At 43.8% G+C, this 24,048-nt stretch overlaps 1 protein-coding gene across 6 annotated transcripts in view; it reads right to left on the minus strand.

The window, feature by feature from the left end:
• The window catches only part of RTN4 (reticulon 4), a 44,218-nt gene extending 20,866 nt beyond the window's left edge, over positions 1-23,352 (minus strand). The window contains exons 1-5 of one of the 6 annotated variants that reach the window (XM_068675259.1): positions 22,796-23,352; positions 16,523-16,558; positions 8,796-8,852; positions 5,526-7,973; positions 3,555-5,323 (exon numbers count right to left, since the gene is read on the minus strand). In XM_068675259.1, the coding sequence (XP_068531360.1) occupies positions 5,262-5,323; positions 5,526-7,973; positions 8,796-8,852; positions 16,523-16,558; positions 22,796-23,216 (3,024 nt within the window). In that variant the 5' untranslated portion in view covers positions 23,217-23,352 and the 3' untranslated portion in view covers positions 3,555-5,261. Of the gene's footprint in view, positions 1-3,554; positions 5,324-5,525; positions 7,974-8,795; positions 8,853-16,522; positions 16,559-22,795 lie in introns of those variants that run through there. The other 5 variants (XM_068675258.1, XM_068675260.1, XM_068675262.1 and 2 more) reach the window with 5 other exon arrangements.
• Between the last annotated feature and the right edge of the window lie 696 nt (positions 23,353-24,048).

Raw genomic sequence — 24,048 nt, forward strand, 5'->3', positions numbered from 1 at the left:
TAGGCTTTTCCCTCGTTTTAAAAACAACTGTCTGGCTGCATGTGTGACTAACAGACATCTTTGTAACGCACCTCTCCTGTTAAATAAAACAAAAAAGCCTAAAGGAAAACACGGTAGGACCTTACCCATGCCTGTAATAAAAGCAAGGGGCTCATGAAGAATACAAGTCTTTTTTGCTGGTATCTTCAGTCGTCATGAACGTGTCAGACATATTTAATTTCAGTGGAGCACAGACAGAGCAGCTCTCTTGCCCCCTGCCTAATGCCTGCAGACTAACACCTCCGCTTTTTATTTTAAATCAACATCCTATGTTGTCAGCTACAGATCTGACAATTAAATTATCCCATCGCTTAAATAAAAATGAGAACAACCCATAGGTTTATACTACTAACATGCAAGAAGAAACACAAAGTATTGCACAGACACGAGACGAGCAGGAACTAGAAACTCAAAATCTGGAAGAGCTGTGAGATCCATGTTGTCCTTCTGTTTTCCATTCATGTGGAAAAATGTATGGCTTTTCTCTAGCATGGAGTCTCTCTTTAATACTTGTGGCTGTCAAGAAGAAAAAGACACTAAAAACTCCCCAGTGCTGCTCTAAAACCTCTTAAAAAAATGATAAGCTATTTTCAAAAGAATGAGGAAAGGGCATTCAGACATCTCCATGGAAATCCTGCAGAATGGCTGGGATGGGGATGCTGATCGCTCCATAAAGAGCCACTTTTAGTTTTCCAGTAGAGAAGACAATCTCACGTGGAGAAAGATTACCACAAAATTAACTGAAAACCCTATATATTGCTTCAATTACTACACAGATTTAAAGACTCCTTTTTATGGCATGATTGGTTACGTATATTTTTAATTTATAGAAGATAGGCATTTTATTCTCAATTCCAACAGGCAAATCAAAACCCAGACCATAAGAGGGGCATGCGAAACGTACACTTTTCACCCTATAGTGAAAAAGTACAAAACATATCTAAAAACCTGCTTGTCTCTGAGCTGAAATTCCCAATAGTGACTAGAAGCCACCAAAAGCTGTGTTTCTCCCCTCACTCTTCAGATAGCTGCACTGTCACTAAATTAATTAAATCTTCATGCTTTCAGAAAGTTCCTTCCGTCAGTTGCCAGATTTCTAGACACACGACCAAAACCTCATCGCTTCTCCTTCGCCTTCCTTCCCCACATCCTTCTCCAGGAAGGCTCGTGCAGCACGGGCGCTGAGCCACGCCGCCAGCCCTGCCTCCCAGCCCACAGGGGCACCATCTCCCTGGGCAGGAATTTCTCCCTGGCCTCCTCAGCTGGCACGTCACTATTTGCGTACTCAGCCTTCATTGCTACCACTCCACGCCAATGATACCTAAAACAAAGTCAGAATGCCCCTGCGCTCACATCTCCCATGCCAGGCAGGATTCACACCCCCCTGTAACGCTACTCTGCATCTGCACTGTGCCAGGAGTCCTGCCTAAGCTTCTCTGTGTCTGCATGTTTCTGCCCCAACATCCAGGCTAGAGCTCCCCAACCAACAGGCTGGTTACAGAACGACATTACCAAGCGACCCAGACAACTCAGACAGATGCAATCAAGTTCAAAGCGCGTCCCTCTGCTGATGCACCCATGTTCAAAGGGACTGCACGGCTGCAGGGCGGGTGCCTTACTCACCAAACCGTCATTAAATCTCCCCCAGCAGCTGCCTGTTACGTTCCTGACCTGGAGCAGGGGAACACTTGGATGGTTACCTGATTCTGCTCGCGCCTGACACGGCTCTCAGTGCTGGCCACCCATCTGTGCTTCTGGGAAAGCTGATAATTTACCACAAACACTCCATTTTCTCCATAATTCTTCCACACCCAAAACGCCTCGCTCTGAACTCTGCAAAAGCCTTTACCTTTCAACAGGGGTGACCTGAGCTCCAGTGAAACACAGCAGGTCTAGGGCTTTCCTTCAGAAGGACTTCACTCAAGGTTTTTGCTTTTAATTCTTCCTGCTCCTCCCCAGAGTCTCTGCACTGGAAGAGAAGTCTTTATTTATGATGCCCTCAAGAGCCAAATAATCTAAAAATATAACCAGGTGAAAGTAAATCAAGATTTTATGTTGAATCAAATGGTATTTTACAAATAACCTGCTCCCGAAGGAAACTGATTCGAGCCATTCTAGGGTATTTTTCCCTCAGTCAAATAAAAAACAAAACCAATGCTTCCCATCTGCTGAACAGCTCTACCTAAGTGAGCTACAAATAAACAGAAATAAACCAAGTGGATAAGTGGATGCAGCGCTGGTGCAAGACAGCATTTCGAATTTCTTTTACACTTCATGTAACAGCAACAACCCGGCTTGCTGTTGCAGAACCACAGGATGTATTTTATTTCTGCCCTTACTGTCTGGGAGTAAAAAGAAAAGCTTTGCCACGATTACCACTCAGCTACCCTCTCAGAGCACAATGAATGCGCCCCCTCAAAAAGATATGAAATATGTAAGGTATCAGTACTTTGCTGTATTTTTGTAATTCAAGTACTGAGCACTGTTAGCACGTACAAATGAAAGCTGTGTAAGCCTGTACAATCTAGTGTTAACCCCAGCACATCCAAACACATCTGCGGAGAATGATTTTTCAAAAGCACCACGAAACATGGGTTTCCTGTGAAACTGACTGCCTGACAGTCAGCTTCTCAAAGCCGTTTCTTAAACTTCCTGCAACACTTGGCACGAACAGTCTGAGTATTTAAACTGCCTGCGGAGTTACACTGAGGTACACAACCACGTGTCACGAACACGAGTTTAGGTTTTGGGGACTCTACGGCATACTTTGAGTTTGCAATTTGGTCAAATAAAGAACTCTGTGCGCCATGCATCAAAAAAAGGTTATGGAATGGTGTTTTTCTATCGTATTCATGCGAACTAACTGCCTGCATCCGGAAGTAATTAGGTGTTATAGTGACGAAAGCCTGCACAACAAAAGGGCTAAGCTTTGTAACAGGCTCCAACTCTGCGAATGTTAAGTGAACTTCAACATGGCAGAATTTCTCCAAACCTTGAACGCAATCCTCTGGAAGTCATGTTGACCTCCTGTTCCTTTGCAAACACTAGGTGGCATCAAAGCCCTCCTTAATGAACATGCTGTGAAAGGAGCGCCCACAGCCCCCGCTGCACCACAGGCCTACGCACACCCCCACGGGAACAAGGCCTGACAAGGCCTGAGCGGAGCTGCAGCTGCTGGGGCGCCGGGCGGCAGCACTGGGACAAGGAGGGAAGGGCCCCTCTGAGGGCACAGCAGTTTTACAGAGATGGAAAATACAGGTTTTAAAGCCCAAATTGAAAAATGAAGGCAAAAAAAAAAACAAACACACACACTTTTCATGATCTCTTAAGGTGACACTCGAGTGTTCAACAGTCGTAGGCACTGGTGTTGCAGAGTGGTCTTTGCCCTTGAAACTACTCTCAGTAGTACCATCTTAAATGGAGATAGGCTTCTTTAGTTTAGTTCTGAATTACTTTGGCAATTTTTTTAAAATCTGTGCCGCCATGACGTACACGGCCCCTGTGGTCTGACACCATTACAGAACACAACAGGCAGCCCACAGCTCTGTCAGGCAGCATTAAACAAACCCAGTGCTACCGGCCAGGCTGTTAAAAGCTTTGTGTGCTTTACTGGGGTGATGGTTTTCATTAAAAAACATAATCTGCAGTCATTTTGGGGTTGCTGTTGGCTCCCTGCAGTCCACTGGGACAGGCAGAAGTTACAGCTGCAGGTGCACAGAGATATGCTTGCATTTAGGTCAGCTTTCAACAAACAGGAGCGGTACTTGAGAACATCACAGTACAGCGAGACTCAGAAGCACACACACACAGATCCGCTCCTGGCCCTGTGAATGACCCCCTTCCTTTCTGAGAGAGTGGGAAGCAACTAAGTGTTCTTTGCTTTGTTACTCTGTTTGCTACTTTGTGTTTAAGTAATTGGGTATTAAGATTAAATTTTATTCAAGGCTTGTGGTCAGAATCTGGAGGCAGGTCCCAGAAGCCCAGTTCCATGTTCCATAACACAGTAAACATGAGCAAAAAACAGCACATACTTTAAAAAGCAAACATGAATCTAAAAAAAAAAAAAAAAGGATGATTTTCATTTGGTATTCTCATCTATTAAACTTTAAGAAAATGTTCCTCTATAATAAGACAATTATTTTTTCTTCCCAAGCAATACAGCACGTCAAAAAGTACAACCGCTTTATAGGGTGAATACCTCCATTGACAGAGACTGCAGACAGCTCCCCAGTTCCCAGCCCCCTGCCTGACCCAGCTCCTGCCCCTCAGCTAACATAGAAGCAGGACAGATGGGTGCCCTGTCACAGCATCGTGCCACTAGACAGGAGAACGCAGACAGTCTTCAACTCCCTCCTCTCCTTTCATGCGCAGTTCCATACAGACAGAACAGCAACAGCTGTGTCCTTGTCAGACCCAAAAACTTCCTGTTAAAAGAACTAACAAAAAAGCTAAAATATATACATGTAACATTTGGGGTTTCTTTTTGTTTGTTGGTTTTAATCTCTTAACTAACATTTTTGCAATAAGGCTTTTTGCCCAAACATTTGATTTTATTATAAAAACTTAACTCTGCTTTCTGCAGTAATAGGTTTTAGTGGCAAAGCTTCTGGTGCTAGACTGTAAAGCAGCAGCAGAGTACTGTGACACCAGAAAGCAAAGTACTCCTCTGCTCTACAAGAAGCTGGAGCTCCACAATCCACACAATCCGTTCAGTGTAGAACGCAAGGGAAAATTGACAGCAGTCTTATCCTTTCTTAATTCTCTGAAATATTAACTACGTTGAAATGCAAGTCCCACATGAAAGTTATCATCTCTGCTGTATGTAAACCAATTTTAATGTTTGCAGGATACTGATCTTCTTACTGGCCACTTTCCTACTAACCTGAACAAGTAACTCCCTCATGTGTGCTGTTTATTTTAAACCACTGGCCTTGATCTAATAAAAGCTGCAAGTCATGTTGAGTGGAGCTGTATGGTTCCTTTTCCATATTCCAAACACAAGTTGTACATATCACAGCAAAAATGATATTGTCCTAGATTTCAAAGTCTGATGATTAACTGAATTCTGTATAAAGAAAAACACCCTTCAAATTGTGCACATGGAGCAGACTGAGACACCAGATTCTGCTTACTATCATGTAGTAAGAGCAAATTTGGAAGGCCATCTAATGCCCAGCCTGCAGACAACCACAGAAGAGCTTGCAGTGAGCAGTGACTTTTTTCTACGTCAACAGATCACCAGCAGGAGAACTGAAGGAGAAACCTGAAGACAGCGAGTCCAGCCCTGATAAACAGGAAAAAAAAAAGTACTAAAGCAGTCAGAATATAAAAAAGTTAAGAGTGCAGGCACTAACTTTTTTGTTACCCTCAACCTATACAGGGAAGTTTGCAGAACATGACTTAAAAAAGATTAAATCATGACATGCTTAAGTGTAGCTAAAGAATTACAAAGATTAGTGAACTGCAAGACAGTGTACACAGATTACCTGAAGATTTACTCAGCTTTGCTGAAAATACAGCAGTAGGCTTTTCCTTTTCTTTAATTGAAGCAGCTTCTCTCTCAGCTTCCTTCTCAAAAGCTTCTGGTTTTACTACACTGACTATCTCTTTTTCAGTGGATACAGGTAAGGTATCTGTGGCTGGTAAGGACAACATGGATGCTTCAGGCACTTCTCTGTCCACTGCCTCCAAGGACTTTTTCAAGACACGAGCATCTTCTTCAGCTTTAACTTCTACATTCTTTATAGACAGATCACAGGGTAGCTCTGGGCAAGGCAACTGCCTCTTCTCATCTTTGATCTCATTACTGATATCTTCGCTTTCATCTTTGTGCATTATTTCTCTGTCAGCAACTTCTGCCACAAATTCGGGAACAGTTTTAGGATCAGCTACCATCACAAAGTCTTCTGCTACTGAGATTGGGGAAGACTCTGTGGATGAGACACCTTTGCTGTCTCCTGTTTTTGGTTCTGTAGCAACAGATACATCAGCTGAGTAAGTCATAGCATTCAGCTCTTCCATTTGAAGGGGAATCTTCTCTGCCTTAGCTATTTTTGTAGGTGTTGGCTCAGATGGCTGCGTGGCCACACTTTTGGAAGAGTCCAGTTCGGCTGGGAAAGACTCCAGATAAGGCTTGCCTGGGGCAGCTACTGAATCTACAAGTTGTTCTTCATGTTCATCATCAGTTACAATGCTCTCGGTTGATTTACTTTTTAAGCTGAGAGACTGCTCTTCACTTTCTTTCTCAGGAAAGTCAGATATCACCTCGCTATTAAACAAGTCAGATTTTCCAAACTGTGAAGACAGTTTTTCAACAAACTCTTTGTGTTCAGGCACATCCTGAGAAATGCATTCTGTTACTGGCATCTTTGAATAATCTGTTAAAGATGAAGAAGTAGATTCACCAGAGACCTTTGTTTCCTTAATTAAGTCACATGCAATAGATATATATGGAGTCTCTGTATCTTCAGGACTGGCACTACTCTCACGATCAGCTTTAAGTGTCAATTCCTCTTTTGCTTCTTGGGCCTTTGTCGATGGTACATTCACTGCTTCCTGGTATAAGGGAGGTTTTTCTGCCTCTTGCTTTACATTCTCATAATTAGTAGTAGGAATAAATGTTTCTAATGGGGAAGCCTCAAGCTGCACAGTAGATGTTTCTGTACCAGCAGTCCCACTGCTTAGCGGGGCTTCCATGACAATATCAGGCAATACTGGTGATGGAGCAGCTTCCGACCCTTCGAATGAGGGGCAGAGCTGCGTCACAGGTTTCAGAGTCTCTTGTACTGACTCGGAGGTTTGAACTAAATCAATCTTTGTTTCATAAGCAAGTTTGGTACATGCCACATCATGCATTTCACTTTCATATGCTTCTTGTACTAGATCAGGAGTAAGACCTTCAGGCATACTCGCTGCAATGTCAGATAGCCTATCAGCAGTGCTATCTGTTTCAGCATAGTCAGCTTCCTGGCCTTCCTGCTTGCCAACTGCTCGAGTACTAAAATCACCTTGTTCTGTGTTCTGAGCTTTCATCTCTGCAATTTTTTTCTCGTCATCGGTTCTATTTTCTGAAGTGCCTTCCTCTAGTGGAGAAAGAGATTTGACTTTGTCACCATCAGGAGTTACAGAGGATTCAAATTTAGTGCAAGTGATGTAAGTCTGAGGAGGCTCTTTTACAGCTTCTGGGGTACTTGGGAAAGAGAGATCTTCAGCACTGCCTTCACTCTCTCTTTCATAATCCTTCTGCACCACCAGCTTATCTACACCGTATTTGTTATCTAAACTGCTTTCCACTGTGCCATCTATCTTACTTCCAACATCCTCTCTCAAGCTGCTCAGTTCATGACTAGGACCTTTTAATTCCCATATTGGCTCATATGGTTTGAAGTCTACATATTCCTCCCTCTGAACAGTGTCTTTTTTCAATGCTCCCTTTTCACCATAATCACCACCTTTGTACTTGTCTTTGTTATAGAAGATATCTTCCTCAATTTTCTCAGACAAATCTTCAGGAGATTCTGGAGACATTTTCAGCTGCTGTGCAGGCATTTTCTCCAGGTTACATAATTCTTTAGGGCCCTCTAGCTGCATTTCTTCTTCAGCTTGAGATAAAATGGCTGCTTCTGCTTTAGCGAATGGGGGTTCCATTTCTGAGTATTTCATCTTAGAAATGTCTTTGTTTCCCTCAGCAAGAAATGGATTTGTTATGTTTTCCATTGTTTCTTTACAAATCTCACTTGCATTTTCTCTGTAAATGCCTCTTGCAGGTAATCCATCTGAGAGTTTATCAAAGGCTGTGTGCTCTTTAAAGGGATCAGCTGAGAGAGGAGAGAAGGAGGGAAGAGAAGCAGCAGTATCAAGTGGGACTGCAGTAAAATCCTCTTGACCAAGTGACTTAGCGCTACCTGGCTGCTCCTGCAAGTCCATAACTTTTTCTGTGACCGTGGACAGAAAGGAAAGTTAGAGAATGCAAGTGCTCTTAAAGTCAATGCAAATTTTCATGACAAGTTCACATGATGTTAGTTATGCAGAGATTCTGAGTTCTGTAACATATTACTAGCCAAAAAAACAAAGTATCGTTTAAAGTATGCTATTCTATTTCATCTCTTCTAGCAGAGAAGTATGCAGGAAGTAGGCTAGAGAAGCAGCAACTTTTTGCAGTGCAAAGGTCACAGTAAAGCTGAAGATGCCAGACAAGTACAGAGCATCCAAGTATAGCAGGCAATATTGTCAAAGTGCAGAGGGAAAAGAAACAGAAAGAGGGTATGTCCATACACTTGTGCATAAATATATGCACAGACGTGCATGCCAGTAAGATTTTGTTTCCATTTTTTGTTTAAACAATGGGAATTTGGTGGACAATGTAGCTAACAAAACCCACTAAAAATATATAAAATTTTACTTATATGAAGTACTGCAGAAAGTTACTATGGATTAATTCTTTCTGCTAAATCAATAAAGCAACTATGCTTTAATGTGCTAACCTGCTAATAGTATCAACTGCTCTCTTACATCAAGGGTCCAAGAACTCACAGATGGCTGTAGTTTGTTTACAGAACAGTTTACCATGTAAATAAATGAATGCGTATTAAAATATTGAACAGATCAACTGAAAATTCAAAACTGAAAAAGAATGAGAGGCGCTATTCTTGGACCCATGCTGACTTTTAGTAAAGGCAAACTAATTGGAAAGAGTTAATGAGATCAGATCAGAAATGCAGGATGTATTCAGACAAAGGTGAGCAGAAAGAACTTGCCTGCAGAGGAGTGCATCAGAGGCGCAGATGTAGCAGGAAGAGCAAAAAGGGTCTCATCTGAAAAACAAACAAATAACCTCAGCAGAAATAAAGGCTAAATAGTTTGATGGGGGAGAGGAAGGGGAAAGGGAGGGAGGAGCGAGCAAGTAGTTCCCAGTACCTAGACAGGCACGTAGCCAACACCCACATAGAACCTCCAAACTAGATACAAGCCAGGTAATTTGGGAGAGTCAATGTTCAGAGTTCTCCCTTTGCAACAGGATCTTTACTGAGGTAACTGAGGGATCTCCACCCTTCAAGCCAAGGTCCAGTTTAGGATAAGATACACACCAGCAACCATTTTTTTTATTTTCGTTATTCAAACTTGCATACTACCAAGCAGTTTTACTACCTCCATCATTAGAAAAATCATCTGCCATTAACACACTGTCCTTAACCTACCCCATTTGTCAGAGGGTTTCCTAGCTCCTAATATTTGTGAGAACAGCAGGGATAACAAGACTCAACCAAAAATTCTGAAAAGTTAAAAGGAGTAAAGCTCTGAAACTCTCCAGAGAGTGCTGATCTGGTAACAGTGCCTGTACTCCTAGTCACTATTTGCATTATGTTATAATGTAGACAAACTTCCAAATGAAGGCATTCTTAAATCTTTCTTTGTCTTGAGTCAAGAAGACCATTTGTTTTTCTGAATTAGTATTAACCTTAATATTTCACTAGAGAAAGTTCCAGACCTCCAGTTACAACCCAAAGAGCTAAGTAAATATAAGGAAGGGCACCGTGCTCCGAAGGTACGATAGTCACTCATAGTCACTCTGCTTCACAAATGCATGTCAAGAAGCCAGAGGATCCCAGAGGTTCAGATTTTACACTACCTGAAATAAAGGCATAACTATATTTTACAAAGCTGCATTAAACATTTAATGAAAGCCCAGTTTAGAAGCAGTGATGTCAGTAGGAACTAAACAAACCAAGACCAGTCTTCCCCTATATTCAAGTCAGCAGCAGTATTTTTCCCAGATCTGTCATGGCCTGTTGGCATTACATCGATGTGAAAATAGTAACATTTAGGTAACTATCTTTTAATTCAAAAACTTCATACACTCTTCAGAATGAGAGTGTTAAAGAGTATTTGCAGTTTGCACTGATTGCATTTCCAGAATTGAAAATTATTTCAAAGCATTTCAATTAGATTTTTAATTTCCAGTGTAGACAACATCAACAATCTTTAGTTTTATTTGCCTGGACAAAGATCAAGTATAAAGAAGCTGAGAACACATATCGTAATTAAAAGCAAAGCGAAATAGAATCAATTGCTTTCAAATGATGAAAGGCAAGGAATGAGAAACATGGTGAGTCCAGCAGAATATAGAGAATAATCCAATGAAATTATGGTCATTCAGAGTTGAACAAAGACTTTCTCCAAAAGCAATGCCACTTCAAGAGCCTCGTGACCTGTTTGGCTTACTCAAATTATTCCCAACTGCGGTTTTCCAAAAATCAGAAGTGTTTGCACAACCTACATTTCCTGTCACAATACAGCCAGTCATTTTTGTTTTGCAGAACACTTATCTTCAAGTGATGTTTAGAATTCACAAACCATGGCAAGAGTAATAAAGTTGGAGCATAGGACTCAGTATTTAGAAGCTTCCTTAACTCCTGCCAGGCTAAAGAGGGCCTCTGTTTCGTCTTCTGGAAATTACATTTTCCTATTAAGAACCACAGAGTGCAACCTCAATTCCCAATTTAAAACTTGTTAAAACAGTGCGACAGTTCAGTGGCAGCAAAAGCTTTTAAGGATCAAACCCACACCCGAGGACAGCTGACCAATCTGATACCACAGGTCACAGAACTGCGCCACCCACCCACACACCGCCTGGCCTTTATTTCGGGAGATGCTCAACCCGCAGGCCTGGGCTCCCAGCCATCTCTTCAGCCAGGTGCTGCCCCCCCTGCAGACCCGCTGCCCAGCCACGCCACCAGGCCTGGAGCGAAACACGGGGGCTTCACCGAAAATGCAGCCTGAGCCATCAGCCCAGAGCGCTGCTCTGCTTTCCTGAAAATGATGCCAAAAGCAGGAACATCAAGTATTTTCCTTCAGTCTCTAGCGTGCCCACTGTGTCAAGGGCCACTGTTGAGCTTTAGATTTGGCCTCTCCCTTTGCACCAAGAAGCAGCACTCTCTTATTCCCCAGCTTTATGCCTAGAGGGACTGAGCAAGTAGCACCTCCCAGCCGTAAATACGGAGCTCTGTCCCTCTTTTTGCGTGCCAGATGCTGGTCCTACTGAAACATTTCATACCACTTGGTTACATGGATCAGCAGTGCCTGCATATCCCTGAGCCAAGGCCAACATCTCTTATCTCCTCACCTCTTCCCTGCCCATGACACACTCCCCTTGGAGCACTGCACACACAAACACCAGGTCCAAAGCCTCAAGGGAGCTGCCACGTGCCAGCTCACCAGGAAGCTGGCAACAAGGAGCACTGCTCAGTGCGCACCTTCCCCAAAAACACACATCCATCTCCTCCAGGCCGTGCTGGAACAGCAAATCTATGTTTGCTGGAAAGGATTTACACTTGGGAGCAGAGGAGATGGGAAGGGAAGCAGGATGGACTTGAAGAGACTGTACAGCGCAGCATCAGGAGAGAGACAGGCACTGGAAGAAAAGGATCTCACCACGGGGAAACCAAGCACAAGCCAAAGAAGTGGGGATGCAGAAAATCTAGAAATAGAAGGGTGAAGAAAGAAGACAGTCTGCTGGGGTAAGGAGGTGAAGAGGAAATCTTTTTAATGCTTCACAACCCCAGCGAGAGAGGTTTCTGCTGAGGAACACTGATTTTAGCAATGTGATCCCTGATGTGGTGCATTGAGACAGCACAACACGGGAACTCTCAGGTTTGGCCTCCATTTACTCAACACAAACACACAATAGCCACGCCAGTCACTGAACTCCCAGCTTCTCTTAATGGAAGGATATTATGCCCACACCCATACTTTACTTTTCACACATAGCTGGAGTGTGAAAAGGGATTATATAAAAGCAGTATTTCCTAACCAGCCAAGGAGAACCACCCACTTGCCCTCCATCCACATTAGAGCAGCATTTTTCCTGCCAAAAGGAAGATAACACGAGGACCATTTCCTGCCGTTGGCCCTGTCTAACACCTCCAGGCATGTGGAGGGGAACAGAGTAGGCCCTCTACAACTCCCACATCTGCATGACTGCTGAGGGAACCACCCATTCTCTTCAAACTGTAGCTCAAATGACTGAAGGGAACGAGTTTTTTCCAGCACTGACATTTGCACTGAAGAATCTTTACCTGTGATATAAGAATTGGAGGTAGAAACCTTTTAGAAACAACTCCGGGGGTGCTTTGCCTTGGGTGCTGGAAGCAGGGGCCGGTCCCACAGAAGTTCCAGCACAGCCTGTACTTTGGAACACAGGGGAGCTCAGATATAACTTTATGACAGCCCATCAGCATTGGGCATGTAATACAGACCTGTGGTATCACGTGCTGAACAGCCCTTACTGCAGATTTGCCCGGGTGTTTTTGTTCTGCTCAAACACCAGACTCGAGCTCATGCCTGAGCCGACTGAGGAATTGGAGGTGACTTTATCAGGTACTATCCAGAGCATGCTTCATTAAGAACAACATTCTTACCTAGATTTTAGTTTCACAAACCCCTAAGAAATATTTTTAAATACTGGGGGAGGGGGAACAGCCAGACAGGAACAAGACTTCAAAAGCTTTCCCATCACACCCCCCATCCTCACAGGCTAGCAGCTACGCAATAAATCAAGAGAATACAGGGTAGCTGTAAATTAAGAATGGGATTGTGCAGGTCAAACTGAAGATTAAAATATAATATTTCACTATGCACATACATATCCAGCCAAGGAGCTGTGCAAATTTATTTATGGTCTCATTTAAGCATCAGTGTAGCTTTTTAAAAACAACCACCCATGTATGTGAATATATCACCCTAAGAGGAGAGGAGAAAAAGAACGTTAACACATTAATGCACAAAGTGATTCATTTTGATCTTTCTTTAAATGACTCAGCAAATTTTACCTTGACTTTATACAAAATATTCCCCCCCAAAAAAAAAGTGCAGCTCTTCCTTTCATTAGCACGAACCCTCACACTCAAAAGCTCTGTAAAATTGTTTCAACTAAAATGTAAGTTCCACTAACATAAAACTGATTTATGTTTTTAATTTATGTTTTGTTTAAAAATAAAAAAGGGAGATGGCAACATACCAATGAAGCATCATCTAAAACTCACATTCTGATTTTGTACCAATTCCCCTGCTAACCAGGGTTGTCATAGGAAACCATTATTATCAGTTTAAACTGAAACTGGTTAATACCAAAGTTTTGGAAAAAGAGCATAGAATTAAATGAAGAGAAAGATTTCTGAGACAACGAAGAGAAAGTGAAGTTAGCTGCAAAACACTTCCAGAGAAAGAGAAAAACATTTTAAAATGAAAAAGTAGTGAACTGACAGTTCCTGTGAAAACAAATTATCCCAAAAAAATGAATTTTCTTCAAAATATACTTGCCACAAGAAAGCAGCAAGCAGAGGACTTAAGTCTAGTCACAGGAAAAAAAAGAACTGAGAAGAACATGCTTTGCCCCCATTGCTGAATTTTTGGTAACCAATGCACCTATCTACCTGCTCTCTCACACAACTTTCCAAGCATCAGGTTTATGGTAAGACAGGTCTGTTGTTCTGATACACTCCTCGTTTTTATGTACGAGCTCAGTATTGAAAAAAGAGACAAAAATATTTTTTCCTTACATTGATAGTATGCTTCATCCTGATGCACAGCTTAGCTTTATTAGGGGACTGCATGAGGGAATTTGCTGATGCTAGATGGCATTTTCAGTCTTCAGAAAATAAAAAACATTTCCTGGATTAGTTTACTGGAGATTGTACATTATTCTTGCCAACTATTCTTTGTTATTTAAGAATAGTTTTTAAGAAACCACTTCACCTCTGCATTTTTAAGAAAAATATCAGAATGCCTGCTAGCAAGACAAAGTACTAGTAAGACAGACCCACCACAATGGGACACTGATTCTGAAGAGCCTCTCTTGTTAATACAAATATGTAACAATAAAAGAACAGACAAAATAAGTGGCGTCTCATGTGGCATAAAAGTTTTATCCACAGCAATTCCTGTGGGGCTGACAAGAAAAGAAACTGCCTGCTTCTTCAACACATCAAGTTGTTAATTTGCCCACAGCAAAGACTGCCCCAAGCTGCATTATTGATCTCAAATTATTTACAGAGAATATACGTATGCATTACTGCTAAAGTTTTATTCTTTATCATTCTGTGATTCTTACTGTTTTGTGATTTATTTATTTATTTTTACAGATTCAGGAACCACAAATCCCCCCCCCCAGGTCTTTGCAGAGCAATGCAGAATCCTCACACTTTATAAGCACAAGGACAGAGTGCTATGCTTTCCCCTGCCATGTGCCTGTATCAAGTTATTACAAGTAAACTGTTACATCTTGGCATAAAGTGTCAAAGTCTGTATCTGACCATTTGAGAAAGTTAATTTAAATATATTCAAGCAGAGTCAAGTTCTCAGATGCCTAATTCTGTGCTGCAGTGCACAAAAGCACACAACTTCGCAAGAACTTTGAAAAGAGCAGCTGCCTACACAGACTCCATTTAAATCACCTCCTGTTCTGATGCAGTTGTTCTAAATACAGTATTTCACCAAATATTTAAGCAATTCAAGATGAGGATTCAACGGCTAATAGCATCTTTTCATATCATTAGATCCGGCTGCAGGGCCCCAGCAAACAACTAGGTTCTCTCACTCGACACTGTTTAGTCATACATGTAGTCTATAAACAGACATTTCCAGTTTAGTAAATTAGACTGTAAACTACTTGGAAATCTCAGAGAAAAGTATTTACATACAAGCCGCTACAGAAGACAGACTGCTGCAGATTCAAATGAAAACAGAAGCCCTATTTTTAACATCTTGATGTATCAGAGGTAGGATCACAAAAGGATCCAAGAATTTTATCATCAGCAAGGGCAACTGGGAGTCCTCTTGGGACTTCAGTTACTGCCAAGAGGCACCACGCATCATTTGCAGAGTAAGTTCCACTATGCTGCATTGGAGACTTCTAATTTTACATTAGTTGAAACAGATCAAGAAAATGAGTTCCAAACAAGCATTTTGAACGTTTGCCACTTTAGATACTCTGTTTTATGGAAAAAAGTCTCTAGCCAGAAGCAGTGTCATCTTACTGTTTAATAAATCTATAACCAGAGTGGTTTAAGCAGCTTTTTTTCCTCCTTCAGATATGGTATTTGCATGGTACAACTCACAGCACCCTTCCTTCTTTTCAAAAAGTGACATTTGAGGGGAGTTGCTCCTCAATGCAAATACTGTTCAGGGTACAAGGACACAGGTAAGCTATGCAGTCCACCTTCTTTTGGTCAGCTATAGAGTAAAAAGGGAGACTATACCAGCCCTGCAATACTCATCTACCAACCAAAGCAGGAACGGGGTACAGGGAAGATGTGTTAATGCCAGCTGTATGATGATTCCCTCCATTACAATTGCCAAACTGCCAAAATGAATGTCCATTGTAAGAGCATTGGTATTTTGTTTGTTGTTTTTTCTTTCCTTTAAAGACCTTTAAATACTTCTGACACAGCTGCCAACCCCTCCTTGGTCTTGCATCAAACGCTGATGAATAATTTTATGGACAGGATCCAAGGGGCGTTACAGAAGACGCTTGTTTCGCCACTTCCTATCTCCAGGCTCTCACCAGTACAAGTATCCCTGTATCTCTCTGGAGCAGGGACACAATTTTATCTGGCTTTTAGGGAAAAAAAAATAAGTTCACTTAAGAATAAGCAGCACATAACAAATAACTTTCACCTAGATTAACCAAAAGTCTGTCTCCTTGCCCAGCTGTATCAACTGATCTAACCACAAAGTGTCTTCTTACAGAAGTAGCATCAGGTGGTGGGTAAATATCTCCTTTTATTAACGTCAGGTGGCCACAAACATCAGCTTCAACTGTTCAGAGCTCACCTGTGAAGGCCTGAAAATACCCACTTCATCACAAATAAAGGCAAGTATTTAATAGCAAGGCTTAGAATGAATCTAGAGATCTCAGATATGAATGAATATTCACAGGTCAGGGATTTATATTTAAGGATTTAAATTATTTTAATATACTTAATTTAAAATAAGAAGCAATCTAGCCAGCTACAAACACAAATCCAGCTCTACACCACCTTATAGATGAGAACTCACACTGGCAGTATTTGTAACCAAAAACTTATGGAATTAATCTAAAAACTAAATAAGCCTTCCATAAGATCCAGATTCTTTAACCATACATTGGCATAACACACAAATTTGGGTTCTGGCAGTGCCACAAAACAGAAAAACATAATTACATCCAAACTTATTCAGAAGCAGGAGGTCTAAAGAGCCATGCAAACCCTATAATTACGCAGACATTATCCAATTTAATTTCAGAGATTATACCAATCATAAGAGTCCCCTTCACTGATTTGTACAGATGGAATTTTTCTCTGCTTGCTCCATGATTAAAGAAATTAAGAAATATTTAGATTAGCTACTTTATCATTGCAGAATACACTTATTAGCTAAATTAATCTTTCAGAAATGGAGAAGAGATGCTACCAATTTCTTCCAGCATCTATTCCCAACACATTACCTTGTGTGACAAGCCTCTGTCTTAAGAATTTGTAGTCTGCAAAATAAAAACAAATGGATGCATAAGGTAAGTCCGTGCCACGAGACGGAAAAAACACGGATATTCTGAGGGTTCAACAAAGCCATTACCATCATGCAAGAGTATCTTTTAAAGAAATGGATGAAGCGGTGTGAAAACATTAAATATACTATCCCAATAATCTCCTTTTAAAGGAATATGTTCAGATATCAAGTAGGGCTATAATCCTGGGTTGCAGTAGATTTTGGTCAATACAGGTTTTAACTGCCCACTTGGGTTTTTGAATCACTTAGACCACTCACATACAAAGGAGAACTGATTTTCTGATCTAACAATGAGATCTTTTAAACAAAACTTGGGTTCAAAACACTGGAAATTCCTCCCTTTGCCCTTTGAACAGCATTTCTCAAGCTGAAGGCATGAATTCTCAAAGACTAGGCTGAAGACCAAGGAACGACCTTTCTTCCAACACTACCACATACTTTCTTCTACTTTCTCCAGCTCTTGTTCCTTTTCCTTACGGTTCTCCAGCTCTGACCTGCTTTCTAAAGGCCTCACACATGCTCTAACCATTTTGCTCGGCATTCATTTCCTTATCACAAAGGACAGAGATGGACAGGCATTACAGGCTTTTCTCTTCTCTGAGAAGAGGGACTATAGCACAGCTCAAGAAAACTGGTCACAAAACACTAATAACTAACTGGATAAGCAGTAGGGTTTTGACATCAGACCAACAGCATCTAATGGGCCAAGAGCATTTTTAATTGGAAACAGAAAAGTTTATATTTATCTCAGTCTGCTGTCTTATTTAAAGACTTCTCAATTAACATATTCTTCTTTGCTGATGAAGTTGATGACATGATTGCTCCACTCATTAAAAAGCTGCAAGTAAAAGTTCACAATACATTCCTAAGACAAAAAGCAAGCCTTCCAGCAAAAACAGAAGGTCAAACTGGTATTCCTAGCACTTCCACACAACACCAAAGTAATATTTTTTGTATTGAAAAAGGTATGTCCCCTTTATACACTGGAAAACACTAAACAGAGACAAAGCCATTAAAAACCATGGGGAAGAGCAGTCTTAAGAAAACCTCTATGCAGAAATAGTCTTATTTTGACAGATACAGTTAGCAGCAGATTATTTCCACTTGAAAGATAAAAACATTCTAATGTAATTTCATTTTCTGACTTTATGAATATTAATAAGCCCATTAATTTATTGCTACTGTCATAGCTCCAAATGTCAAACAGCTGTAAGTCCAGTGATCTCACTGCTACCTGTACTTTACTGCCCCAAAAGCTATCTTAAAAAGTAAAAAAAAACATCATATAGTGTCTTCAAAGTGTGATAGGAGCCATTTCTATTTCAATCCATAAAACAAGATATGAAAAAAATACGAAAACATTTCACTGTTCTACTTAGACTCCCAATTCACTTTATATATGTAATAGCTTCTTTTCTTTCATTTCTAATGCAGCTCAATCAACAGCTATATGATTTTCTCCTACTTTGTATATAAACATTCCTGAATATGTCAGGACAATTTATCTGTAAGCGACATGCGCTGCTTTATGTTTTCTGGACAGTAAAACACCACGAAGTATTTCCTTGCTTATAAAGTATCTAGAACCTGAAGGACATTTTCCGACTAACTAAGCAATCCTAATTTTTGTATCAGTTTCATAGTTACCATAGTAACATGTAAGCTCAAAAAAAGCCATTTTCATTCAAAACCTTGTTTTAACACAAAACAAAGAAAGATAATGAGCACACTCAGATATGCCTTGAGTTGTAGGTTAACAGCCCTGTAGGTTAACAGCTAGAGCAACCCAGTGAGAACAAGGAAGTCACTGGTGCTGCAAAACAGATGTTGAATGACACAGACCTACTGGCCCTACTGAAACCTGGTGGCAAGCAGCAGGATCTGCACAGAATGGCACCAGAATGGAAACGTTGTTTTCCAGGGCTAGGAGAATGAAGACTGCATGGCTTCTGCTAAGTAGCCAGGCTCCTGGATGGAACGCTCTGCAAGATCCACATCCTTCCCATCTGGAGGAAGAGGAGAAGAGGAAGGAACAGGGAAAGCAACCTCCTCACAGCACACCAACCAGAATTTAGGCTAGAAAAATGCATGGCAATTTACTGAAATAACACAAAATGCTTCAATGTTCCAGTAACAGTTCTACTTTAAGACTGCCTCCTTGCCATGCCAATTGTTTATTTCTCTCCCTGTGAGCTGCAAAGTTGGAATCTTTTGACCTTTATGTTCCAACTACCACTCATTCCTAACTCATCGGTAGATCACTCATTGCAAAGGGACTCGACACTCCTAGCAACGTTCTAGGTGTTCTCAACCAGAGCAAGGGAACACCACTGACCTGGAGGCTTGAACATTGCCCTTGCCTCTTCTTTAGAAGGACTGCCATCAGTGCTTATCCAGGAGATAACAAAGAGGTTCGGTGCTCACCAGCAGCGATGCAACAGCGTGGACACCAGTTGTCACTTTGTAGACATGCTGCAAACTCCCTTAAGTAAAGGTAAGGAGGAGGGGAATGAAGGACAACCAACCAGCAGTTCTGTGGTTTGCAGGATTTCATCTCCAAGGGAAAGCACCCAATGCAATTCAAAGCCTCCCTGTGGGCTACCTCATTATACGGTAGGTGGAAGCTGTGCTGTTTTATCTCACAAAGCAAGTCAAAGGACACCTACGCGCTAAGCAGATATACTATCAAACCTGGCAGGGCCATCCTTGCACATACATCTGGTTAACAGGAGAAATATGGGGTCTGGGCTTCAGAATCTCTTAAAGCAGCTGGTCCCACAGCGCTTGACATTGCACGTGTGCACAGCAATATGATATAGAAAGATCCTTCACTGAACGTGGAATACAAAAATGAAAATACTGGCTTGACTGTACCAGTCAAATCGCTGGTTACTCTCCCCCTCTGTACATCACTAAAACAGACACTGGTAACAGCCAGAAAAAGTCACATTCCAGCTTTGATATACACAGGTGATGACCACCTCCCTTACAGCCTTACTGACTACTTTTGGGAAGGCAGGAGGGGATACGCCTCAAAGAAATGCTGAAGATCAGCAGGAACATATTTTAATAACCAAGGGCTGCAAATGAAAGTCACCAGCAGCAGCATTCAAGGATAGCTGTATTTTTTTCCAAGTCACGCTGCATTCCGTCCCCAGGCCCCACACAACTCCTCTGTGCATTCATAGCAGCACACTGGAAAAACTCATCAATGTGGAAAAAAGCCAGAGAGTATATACGCTGCTTTAGAATTTGTGTAAAATGCAAGTCACAGGAGCTCAGGATATTTCCACTGCAGGATAAAAGGGACACTCTGTAATGAAGTGGGCAGAAGCAGGTATAGACCACTACATATAACTGCCCTCCTATCGCAGCTGGGGGCACTTTGGTGAGGATGAACTCTAACACAGAATAGTTTGTGCTGCTGGTAGCTTGAGGCTACTGATGGCATCCCTGCTGACCTCTGCTTGACGCAGTCTGGCACGCAGGCAGACTGTTTATGAAATCTCTCCTGAACACTGATGAATTAAACTAAGTCCTAAAAAAAAAAAATAAAAAAAATTGAAAACAAAACTAATTCATCAACTAATTCATCAGAACATTTGCATATGCATCGAGTCGCAGGCTGCTTGCATGCAAGTCGTCACCTTTGTTCGCTTTGGATGCTGGTCTGCCATCCCATGAGGCCAGGCTGGCTGGCTGCGCATATGGGTTTCTTGTTAAGTGTGTGGTTAAATGGCCTACCACAACCTCCCCTTCCAGCAAAGCACTGCATAGCCTGCCTTTAGCAGGATGCACGGCTAGGATCTGGGGCTTTGAGGACAGAAAGTGGTATCTTCTCATCTTAGTTTACTTGCTGATCTTGCTTTAGACAGCTTGGGGAAAAAAAAAAAAAAAAAAAGGATTCATTTTTACCACGCATGACCACCTCAAACCTGTTTTTCTTTGTATGTAAATGTAGGTAATTGAGAAGATTTACGTAGAAAGCTCAAGAAGAATAGTAAATTTTGCTACCTACGTAACAGTGAGTAGCAAGAAAAAGAAGTGCCCAAGACAGCTTAAGTTTTACTGTAGCCCTCTTGTTTTCTTCTGCAGCAAATATTTATATTAGCTCTTAAGAAGGTAGGCTGCAGACACACAGCCAGAGACTCACATTACATATAATTATGTCAGTCTCTTACAACAACACTGAATACTTATAAGTATGTAGCTGATATTAATTACAAAGATTTACTTTTTAAAGCACCTCCAGATATAAATAGTAAATTTAATGGGCCAAGAAGTTGTCTATACATTTTCTCTATTGTTATGCTGACAAAAAGCAGCACTAGCCCTTATTGTTGGATATAAAAAGAAAACCCTAGCATTCTTCACACACTTGCTATAGGCAATACTACTTTCTCAGAAATAAAATTTCAAAGCTATTTGTCTTAAAACATCATTAAATCAAAGCCTTAGATTTTTAGTATGAAGAGAACATCTTCTAAATTTCTAGATGATAGACTGCAGTTTTTCACTTATATCGTAAGCTCACAGCAGAGCTGAAAGTAAATGAAACCAAAACCCTCCAGAAGAGGGGGAGCCACCACAAACACGGGGTGATCCATCCCATAGACACCCCACCACAAGCTGCAGGCACCAGTTTGATTTTGCCAATTTCACAGCAAGACTGGAAGTGAACTCACTTGAAGCAAGGTAAACATTTTGACTGAGAAATGTTAAGTATCCCTTTAAACATCAACTGTTTTTTGGTTTTACACCAGGTTGCTGTTGTTTGTTTCAAGTACTCCTGCACCTGAGAGGACCAAAGCATTCATGGCATATCTAGACAGTGCTTCTATCAAAACAGTTTGTTCTCATCTAGTAGTTTCAAGTGCTTAAAACACAACCTGTAATGTTCCAACCCATCATTAGATGAGCATTTTATCTGCCACACCTTGTCTCTGGGAGCCAGGCCTCCCAAAGATGGCCTCCTCACTTCAGAGCTCTGAATTAGTCACCACTGATAAATTCCGTCCCCTCCAGTTAGGTCTTACAAAATAACTCTGACACCACTCCTCAGCTACACTACCCAGCCCTCCTAACTCAACCCAGTTGAGTTGTGCCTCCTCAGCTCCAAGAAAGAAGAAATATTTCGGGAATTACCGTGTTCCTTGCCTTATCCCTCAGGGTTAAGGAGCAGAAAGCAAATGCAGCTCTACAGATCACACTTTTAGCCCCACTTTTCAAAGCAACACCAAGCTTTGGTTGATCCTATTTCTTCCATTTTGTTCTGCTTGAGCCTCCATGGCTCCACTCGAGCTGCTTGCCTAGAAAGAAAAAATGACACTCGCCCATCAGACAGGATCCCTCCAGTTAAATCTGTTCCAAGTTTGTTGTCATTATCCGTCATCCAAAGGGTGGAAATAACAATCTCCTCAGCATACTGCTACAGCGAGCTAGCGAAAGCACAGGATCAGAAGGCTTCATAAGAGACAACAGCAGAGCCAACCACAAAGTCCTGGCACACGTGCAGATGAGACGCATTCTGAACCTATCCCCCACAAACGCAGTTCACGTTTAACGGGGCTTTTTGTTGTTTCTCCAGCACCTTTTTTCACTTAAATCCCGACCACCACATTCGCTCCTGACGTTATTACCGAAACCCTGCACCTCCCAGGCGTGTATAACGCACCGACACCGGGCAGGAGGCACTCAGACAAGGCACCGCCAGGCTGAGGCATCGCCTCGCCAGCTCCCATTGTTTCCACAGCCTCTTTCCACAGCCTCGCACTTGCGGCTAAGCACGAGAGGGGCCGAGGCGCAGCCGCCCCCGGGCTTGGGGACCCGCAGCGCCGCGGCTGTTCCGGGGGGCTGGGCGGGGGCCCGGGGCTGGGTCTCCCGTGCGGAGCCGCCGCCTTTGTGCGAGGCCGGGGCCGCGCTGCCCCCCCCAGGGGCCGGGGGTCCCGCGGGGGTCCCGCGGCCGTTCCCGGGCCGTTGCCATGTGCGAGGCGGCGGCCGGGCGGCGCCCCGCCCTCCCGCCCCGAGCATGAGAAAGAAGGGAGGGGAGGGGCGCGCAGGCTGAAAGAAGGGTTTTTTGTGAAAAGACAAAAAAAAAATAATACAAAGGGGATAGAGCACAAAGCCGGCTTCCTGCACGGGGCGCGGCGGAGGAGCGGGGCCGCGCCCGGCAGACAAAGGCGGCGCCCCCCGCCCGCCCCGCGGCACTCACCGGCCGAGCCCGAGGCTCCTCGCTTGCGGGCCGCGGGGGGCTCCGCCGGGGGCTGCTCCCGGGCGGGGGACGGCGTGCTGGCGGCGGACGACGAGGAGGAGGCGGCGGCCGCGGGGCTCCAGCCGGGCTGCGGCGGCTCGGGGGCGGCGGGGCGGGGCGGCTCGGCGGGGCCGCCGGGCTCCGGCTGCTGCTGCTGCGGCGGCCGCTCGGGCAGGGCTGCGGCGGGCGGCGGGGCCGGCTTCCTCTCCATCACCTCCAGCTGCTCGTCGAAGTCCTCGTCCTCCTCCTCCTCCTCCTCCTCGTCCTCCTCCTGCTCCTTCTCGTCGTCCAGCACGAACTGGTAGTTGAACTGGGGCTGCTGCGGCCGCGGGGGCCCGGAGGAGGAGGAGGAGACCAGGGGCGACTGGTCCAGCTCGTCCATGGCGCCGGGAGCGGGCGGAACAATGAGCGCGGCGCGGCTGGGGCTGGGCTGGGCTGGGGCTGGGGCTGGGGCTGTGCCGCTGCCGGCTGCGGGCCCGGCCTCCCCGCCCCGGTGACTCACCGCTGGGGGGGCGGCGGGGCGCGGCGGCTGAGCGACGTGGGCGGCAGCCAGTGGGAAGCGGCGGGGGCGCAGCTCGGCCAATGGGGCGCGGCCGCCTCATGAATATGCATGAAGGGGCGGGACACGCTCCCAGCCCCAGCCCCGCGCTGCCGCCGAGGATGCGGCGGGGCCGGGGCTGGGGCCGGCCCGGAGCGATCGTCCCCGGGCTCCGCAGTGCGGGGGAGCCGCTGGCTGGGCCGGAGCAGCCCCGGGGCCGGGCGGGTGCTGGGGGACGCGGCCTCAGCGCAGCGCTCGGTGCGGCCGGGAGGGCGTGAGGCGGTGCTGGCGCCGCGCCGCCTGGGCGCAGCGCGGACATCTTGAGGCGTGTGGGGGCCTGGAGGCAGCCTCCCGGGGGTGCCTCGTTCCCAGCCGCAATTTGTTCGAGGCACCGCATTTTCCCGCTATTCCCTTCACTTGAAGCTGTTTTTTAATCTGAATTTTAATTCCTGAGCTGTTTGAAGGGATGTGCCTTGTCCATCCCCTGCCTCCTTCAGCTCAGTTGGGGCCAGGTGAGTTTTTTAGGAGGCTGCACAAAGACATGGGTGTTCCCTGCCTCTACCAGGCACAGCTGGAAGGAAAATGGGAAGAATTTGTATAGCAGCAGCAAAGGCAACACCATGGGGATACCAAATTGCACAGCTGGTGAATAAGCACTTAACTAAAGACCTTCAGA

The sequence above is a fragment of the Anas acuta genome, chromosome 3 (assembly GCF_963932015.1).
Source record: "Anas acuta chromosome 3, bAnaAcu1.1, whole genome shotgun sequence".
In the NCBI taxonomy this organism is placed as follows: Eukaryota; Metazoa; Chordata; class Aves; order Anseriformes; family Anatidae; genus Anas; species Anas acuta.